This window comes from Penaeus monodon, chromosome 41 (assembly GCF_015228065.2).
Source record: "Penaeus monodon isolate SGIC_2016 chromosome 41, NSTDA_Pmon_1, whole genome shotgun sequence".
Classification (NCBI taxonomy): Eukaryota; Metazoa; Arthropoda; class Malacostraca; order Decapoda; family Penaeidae; genus Penaeus; species Penaeus monodon.
Genome location: NC_051426.1, coordinates 31,012,460 through 31,020,876, shown reverse-complemented (window position 1 = coordinate 31,020,876; position 8,417 = coordinate 31,012,460). Strand labels below are relative to the sequence as shown.

The 8,417-nt window shown below is 36.4% G+C and overlaps 1 protein-coding gene across 2 annotated transcripts in view; it reads right to left on the bottom strand.

Moving 5' to 3' along the window:
* Positions 1–4,376: 4,376 nt before the first annotated feature.
* LOC119598653 (tumor suppressor candidate 2-like) overlaps positions 4,377–8,417 on the bottom strand; it is a 10,826-nt gene continuing 6,785 nt past the window's right edge. For both annotated transcript variants that reach the window (XM_037948358.1, XM_037948359.1), the window contains 2 exons: positions 7,855–7,972; positions 4,377–7,295 (listed from right to left, as the gene is read on the bottom strand). In XM_037948358.1, coding sequence (XP_037804286.1) covers positions 7,227–7,295; positions 7,855–7,972 — 187 coding nt within the window. In that variant the 3' untranslated portion in view covers positions 4,377–7,226. The remainder of the gene's footprint in view (positions 7,296–7,854; positions 7,973–8,417) is intronic.

Here is an 8,417-nt window from a genome sequence, read left to right as displayed (position 1 = left end):
ACATTAACGACCTTAGCCAATTTTTTGATGAACGTGCACTGAGGATCTCATCATGAACAAATTTGGCTTGAGGGGTGCGGGACATGAACATGCTGTCATGGGAAAACTTGCCATCATGAGAATTTCTGCTGAAAACCAGGGTGATGAGAAAACTCGCCACAAATACATGGGAGGGAGGGTGATTAGACTCCTTTGTAATTTAGGAAGGGCCTTTTCCATTTTTTCCCTTGATAAACAAATGTGGAATGTACCATCCGCAAGCCATGACTGGAAGAGCACTAGCTCAAGGGAAGATTGCTATTCCTATGCTCAGGATCCAATCCCTGGCTGCCATAACTGGCACTGCAGATTGTATTACAGAAAATTTAATACTATGAAAAAAAAAGGACACAAATAACATGTTACCTATTGTATTATTATTATTTTACTGAGTTATGGGCTACCAAAAGATGATATGGAGTCTGTGAATGAAAGCAGTCTATTACCATCTAGATAAAGCAAATCAAATGACAAATATAGATATTGGAAAATGGTAAAATAGCTAAAACTGCTTATGCAGAATAAGAGAAAATAACTTTGCAAAGGGAGGCATGGAGTCTCGTCACTGAATACAATTGTTTGTGTGCACCCGGCCTACAAGCTGTCAGAATGGCTACTCAAGCAAGCCTAATGCCTGTATTTTGGGCTACATGATGGCAGTGAAGCATCCATATCTAATGGGTTAATAATGGTGCATTATTTACCAGTAACAGTTTAAGAGACTGTTAAAGAAAAAGGAAGAAAGAACACTGAATCAAAACCCTTTCTTGATGATGAAATATTAACCATTCCAGTATGTATACACCTTCTGTTCTCTGACTTCTATTTGCCTCAAAATCAAAATTCACCCGTGACTTAACAAATATGATTGTCAAACATTGAGCCAACTTTAACACACACACAAAAAAAAAAATATTTGAACTATCAATCACACATCACTGACTCTCTTTATTGGTTGCCTGATTGAACTGTACCAAGTAAAAGTCACTTCTTATTCAAATAAAAGCGGAGTAAACAATAAGTAATCAAATATTCATCAGTCATATAAACTTACAATAAATAGATAGACATCTGCCATACAATTGTATATTTGTTATCAATTTTTAACAATTGCTAAAATATTATTTCTATGCTCTAGCAATCTGTAGTATCTTTTTATGACAAATGATATAAAGGAAATAATTAATTAAAGTATGATTTAATTTCTTTAACAGTATATCTTGATATTGGTATAGTCTACTGGCTCCTAGATTAAGTCCATGTCAGGCAGACGCAATCATGGTTGCAGACATATATCACATTTCTTTAAAAAAAAAAAAAAAAAAAAAAAAAAAAAATAAATAAATAAATAAACATAAAAATTAAATTAAACTGCCAAATAATCTATACCCTTACTTTTATTATAAACACATTAAGTAAGAAATGACTTCTGCTTCATCCATCTACCATACACATGACTAAGCTCTTTCAAAATTCATTTCCAGTCATCAGGATATCTTCTGTAAAAATCACTCCATAAGCCACACATTGTAACTTCCCCCTTCAAACACAAAGGTTAACAAAAATGTGTTGGAAATGTACTTATCCCGGACAAAGGGCAGTCTCTGGTTAATGGAATATTTCTATCCACCTATTTTGAAAGCGTTAAGTTTAATGTGCTCACAGCTTGCTCAGAGGGTTATATTTTCATATAAACAAGGGGCCCCTTTTTTTAAACCCTCAAAAATGAGCGGGAAGCCCAAAATTTTCTTTTTAAAAGAAGCTGAACCCAAAAACGATAAAACACTGGCATTTTTGTAAATAATAAAAGGGTTAATTAATGGTTATGGTTAAAAAAAGAAAAATGTGCTAGACATCTAAGGTCATGTACACTATAGTTCATGTTTAGGAAGGGGGGTTGATTTAGTGTTTGTTGTCTAAGCCGGGGAAAGGGAAATTGGTGAGTGAAAGGGTTAGGGTGGGTGGGTAAGGGTTAGTTTAGAAAAGGGATAGAACGTTTGAGGAAAGAGAAAGGTTGTTGAAGCAGAAAGTGGGGGATTCTGAAAGGATTCTGATAGGTTGGGAGGTCGGTGAAGGGGATAGAGGGGGGGAAAGGAGGTACGGGTTTTTTCAAAACGGGGCACAAAAAGATGTGTGGGATTGAAAGGGGAACTTTACAAGGAACATAAGGGTGGTCAGATTGTGACATCGATAGGAGGTTTTAGAGGGTGGGCCCAAAATGCTAGCGGGCGGAGCAGTCCCCAACGTCTTTTCCCGATGAAATGGGCTGACCGGGAGGAGATGATAGTTTTAAGAATGTAATTTTTAGTGCGGAGGCTTGACCAAAAAGATTCCCATGATTAACAAGAAGGGGCTTAAAGTGTGGGTAAAAATCCGTGGCTGGGAATGGGGAAAAGCGTGGTTGTATGATGTGGACAAAGCGGCGTGGCGTGTAGTGTATCTGCCGTTCATTCCCGGGGTTTCCCAACAGGGCGGGGCACCCGCAAAATTTGAGTTTTAGGGCGTGTGGACGGTAGAAAAAACCATTTGGGATCTTAAAAACAAGGGGTTGGTGGTGTATTGTTTTAAGAGTTAAGATTTACGGGAGTCAGTAAAAATTTGTAAAAGAGGAAGAAGAAAGGGGATATAGTGTTTTAGAGCAAAAGGAGGCATACAATTCGTAGTAAGGACATGGATTTGAGGAGGGAGTATTGAAAGTACGAGTGGGGAAAATTACGCAAAAAAGCACCGGAGGGGGTTTGGAGCCTCAGATATGTGAATACTAGAGGAAGATGGAGACTGGTCAAGGAAAAGTGGAGAAGGACAGTAGGGGGGAATTTTTTTTTGGTGGGGCGGGGAAACAGAAAAGCCAAAATGGGGGGGAGGTTAAGCCATGGAGGGACAGAATGGACAGAGAACGGGGGGGGGTTGGAGATGGGGGAAAGGGGAATGGAGAGGAGGGTACCAGGTGTGAGAAAGGGGTAGGTAATCGTGAGTGAAGCTAAAAGGGAAGAAGTAGGGGTTGTGGATATTTTGTTAGTAGTGAAAATTGGTGGAAACGAACATAGCATCGGAGAGGGAGGGGGCCCACGTCGAGTAGAGATGGTAGCCGATTCATGTACAGGTCCAAAGGGGAGGAGCGAAAAGGGGCCTAGTGCTAAGCGAAGACCCAGTGATGGATTGTTCAAAATGGGCAAGGGGAAAAAGTTGGGCAGGGATAGATATGGCATCCATAATCAAAGGGAGAGGATCAAAGAAATGAAATGAAGGAGAGTTTTTCGATTGAGCCCCATGAATATGGGGGAGAGTTTTTTTAAAATTTTAAACGGCGGAGAGTTTTTTTTAAGGTAAATTGGGGCCGCCCGGACATTTTTAGTCAAAAAAAACACCCAGGAATTTTCCCGAGGGAAAAGGCATTTTGGGGTGGGTGCCATTAAAAAAGATGGGGGGGAGGATACACGTGAGCGAGAGGAAAAAAAGGAGAAAGTTTAGAGTAAAAAGCGGAAGCCATGGTTGTGGCCAGGGAAAAACTGATGAGATTGCAGATTGAAGAAATTGGTAGAGATTTGGTATGGATGTGCCAGAGGCATAGATGGTTAAATCATCAACATATAGTGATGACCGGGCTCCTGGTGGTAAAACTGAGACAATATCATTAACAGCAAGAAGGAATAAAGTGGTACTGAGCACACTGCCTTGTGGGACACCTTCGATTTGGGGAAAGAAAGATGATGTGGCAGAGGCGATTTTGACCTGGAAAGTGCGTTGGGAGAGGAAGGACTTTATGAAGACACCCATGTTTCCACGTATGCCTAGAGAGGACAATTGTTGGAGGAAGGTTAATATAAATAAAATCATATATATATATATATATATATATCAAAAATCACACAGATCTGAAGACATTTAGGTATTCTATATCATATATAATCATATGAATTTACTTGTTCAAAAGTATTATCAACTATTTAATATATGCAGTTATTATTAAAGTGTATTGTGTACTATCATGGTATTATCTGTGTGAAATAGCAAAATGGCCAGTGTGAAACCAATGGATCGGCAGCACCTATCTCACTGGAGACTATATCACCCACTGTTTTTTATCAATAGTATAACTGTAGTTTTGCATTAAGGTTGTTAAAATGCCTGACACCTAAACCTAGGCATACTGAGAACATTTACTTGCTTTAGTTTAGCTGGTAGAAAATTGCAGTGTTAGCTGTTAGGCTATACTGAAAACATAGTAGCTAATATTAGCTTGCAACAGGTACATGGAATTTTAAAACATAGGTTTCATACAGACTGCACACTTCAATAAGCATTTTCTTGTGGTTGTGGATCATGTACACACAATATACAATATAATGATCTTTAAAAAGTAACATACAAAAGAAATCAATCAATTCCAGGCAAGACAAACTGCAAGGACAAAAGAAAACCATGTCTCTCAAGGGATAACAAGGCTAAGGGAAAAAAAAAAAAAAAAGTTGAGATTCCTGTAACAGTTAAAAGCCATGGTAGATTACATTTTTCCCCCCCAATCTTTTTAAAATAACTCAAGTTATTCCTGAGCTCTCACACTTTTATCTTACCAGAATACTAGGCAAAAAGATATTACATTGTCTAGCAGTCACTTACATTCAGATAATGATTATATAATTTTTTTGTTTAGAAAAGCCCTTAAAATTCACATCAGTTGAGTTGCAGGAACCTCAACACTCTTTTCGCTTAACCCAATAAACTTTAGGGGAAAGAAGCCATACCAACAACAACGGTAGAAATAACAAGTGACAATATAAATAATAATGATAATGAAAATAATGATAATTATAATTATAATAATAATAATAATAATAATAATAATAATAATAACAATAATAATAATAACGACATTAATAATAATAACAATATAATAAGAACAATAACAATGTAACTACCTGAAACAAACTATTAGGAATAAGATGTAGACCTCATTGGCTGTCATGGAGGAATAAAATAATATTTGCACAACCAAGTTCCTCTGTTTTTTTTTTTTTTTTTTTTTTTTTTTTTTTTTTTTTTTTTTTTACTCTTCATATTGCACCAGTTACTCTTGACAGAAATGAAAAGGAAACGTGACATTTTCCATTGGGTCATCCAAAATACAGATTAAGTCATGGTCACATACATGACACTTAGTATGCTGGTAAGAACAGTATTGTAAAAAGAAAGAAAATCATATTACTTTCATATCTTGCTCCGGTAATTCATTCCCTATCTTGAACCAAATCATAAAATTCACTCCTATACTTTGTATTTTAGTGATGGGTACTTGTTCAAATATACAGCTGATGAGAAGGATCTTGCGTAATGTACAGAAAACAAAACCTGCCTTGAAATTCTCCAAGCTACCCAAATAAACAGCTTCACTTTTGTTTTGCAGCCCTACCTCAAACAATAATTTTACATTTTTACAATATTCACACTATTTTCAACATCTCTTTGGAGTATTCAGCAGACCTTTAGAGATAACAATTTATTATTATTATTTTTTTTCTACTGCTGATTATTTTGGAATGTGATGCAAATAGCTGCTGTGGCACAGAGAGCTGTAATGAAAGGGAGAGAAACGAACACCAAGATCACTCCTCCTTGCGAGCAGAGAAGTTTGCAAGTTGCACCAAGGCTTGCTATTGAAATCAATAGTGCAGCAGCTTACTAGATGATGCATATGGAAGTTTCAACTACTATTCATACCACATAATACAAGCAAAGTTCATAAATAAATAGGCATCCATCAAAAACCCACACAGTAAATACACTGATTTATCAAAAGGTATGCATTTACTATCTGAGTTTTTCATTACTATATTAACACGGAAATGTGTTTTTCATTAATTATATGCATATGTTTATTATACACACATCATATCTATATATATATATTTACACATTTCCATACACACAACACTGGAAGAGTACATATATATTCTATTTAAATGAAGGATTCAAGGATTCATCCAGCTTTGTGGCTTCTGCATTCCTCTTCCATTACAGAGTAAGACACATACATACAGACATTATGGGTTACGTGAAAACACAACACTTGTAAGCATCAACACCAAATAAAACTTGGTGCTTTAAAAAGGTTATCCAATAAAAGTAAAATATTGAGGGAACGAAACTGTACTCAAACTTGAGAATGCATGTTCACTCGATTGTCCACATGCATGTACAGAGATCTTTGTAGAGACCCTTAGGGAATATTGTGTGTTGTACTGCCACCTTCCATTTGAGTATTCAATGTCTGTCCTCTTAATTCTTTTTTTTCTTCATCTACATGTTTCATTTCTGTGCTTCCCACTTCTCATAGTACAGCTAACAATAAAATCACTTTATGTATAAGAAGAGGTAACTTTTCCAAGATCAGATGTAATTTTCCTGATGTGCCTATTCTGACCAAGATAAGGCCAAAAAATTGTTTTGAAGTCTTTGTGACCTAATATTGTGTGATCCCACTACACTTGTGGTCTTGTAATAACAACTGCAATTACTAATTATTCAAAAAATTTACTTGCTCTTTCCTTTCTTAAAAAAATTGATTTAGTTCACCTTTTTGTGTCAAATGAGGGCATCTCTGCTTCTGTCTTCAAATGAAACACACTTCAACAGGACCACACAGTATCACAACCCGGCATATATATTAAGGAAAGGGCAAAATCAGCCGCACTGTACATACAAATACCTATAACTCTTGGGAGCGGTCAGGTACTCCACACGCGTTAAGAAAAAAAAGAAAGAAAAAAAAAAAAAAAAAAAAAGACTGAAAAAAAGTTATGGATGATTTATGACAGAACTATTATACACACAACAATAAAGGTCTGAAACAACTGGATGGGAATAAATTTGAGACTCCCATAATGCTGCTCACATTGCTTAAGACTAGATAAGGGGCACCACAACCTCTCTTTGAAGGAAGGGTGTCAGGAATCTTCCATCATTCTAACTGTTCTCTTTTTTCCTTTTCTGAGTAAGGGTAAAAAGGAGGTTGAGAGGGGGAGGGGAAGACCATTCCCTTATCATGTTGAATTTCCCACTGAACATTCATGAAGAATTTCTCTCCTTCTTTTCAGAGAATTTCAACACTTGGAAAGCTCCTCGACCATGGCTTCGAAGTCTGGTAAATGGCACGCCCAGTTCATAAAGCTCCCTTCCCCCTCCTCTTCTCAGCTGTCTTGGTAAAGGACGATGGGAAAGTCTACGTGCAGGCATGGGAACGGTAGCCGAACATCACCCTGAAAATGAACAGCATAACAGTTTATGATCTAAGTTTCCAACCACATTATGAGAAAACAAAGCATAAGCATGACTGGTTAGTGATTCACTTACATCAAGGAACGTTTCATCTTTACTGGAATGAGTGATATTGAGACATGAGATATAGCCAATCAGGTTATTCTCTGACAGTAGCCACATCTAAGTTGAAGTTGAATTGTGGGGGGTTTCATTCAAATAATATTTCCACACTCTTTTACCTAAAATTTAACACAATATATTCACACCTATGGATACTGGTGACCTGCATGTCATGAAAAATCATAAAGGTTGAAACTATAAAATTCAATGAACATAAAGCAAAGACTTTATTATAAACTGGGAAATGGATACACTCACTGTCAATTAAAACAACACAATCTCTTCATCCTCTTATATGTTAACTGTTCTATCAATATCAATATATATCTAAAATTCTGATTTGTGAAATCAACAATCCTCAGGACTACAAATAACATATTAGAAAAAAAAAGAGAAAGAGAGGTATGTTTACTTCTTAGAAACACACACGCCACTTACCTGTGGAGTTAAATTGGTGAGTATTCTCCGCATTGTTGCCTTCACCCCACGCCTTAGAGGAGGAACTTCTTCATAAAACTCATGAGCCACGTCTCCATCCTCATCAAAGTACATGGAGCTGCAAACAGGCACATGTGAGACACAGAGCAAACAAAATTTGGGTATCATCTTGTCAAAAAAACAAAAGAGATATTCACATATATTACATATCATAACAGTAGATACCCTGAAGTACATGATTAAGGTAGAAATATTTTACAACCAGGGAAATAAAAACTTTTGTACAATAGGTCACTCTGAAATAAATAAAAATAACAATGTTTATGCCATTTATAATTGATCTTTCTTATCTTTTAACCCAAAACTGATGGGGATGGCATATATGGACATGCCATGTCCACTGTGAGTTTACTTTATTAATTGTCTTTACACATAGATGGCTACACCAGTGCACCAAAAAGAGTTCTACCTGTCTCACCTGTTTACTCTTTTCCTTCATTTTTGAAAACATTTTATGTTATCTTATATTGTACCTACTAATGTCAATAACATTATAGTAATTA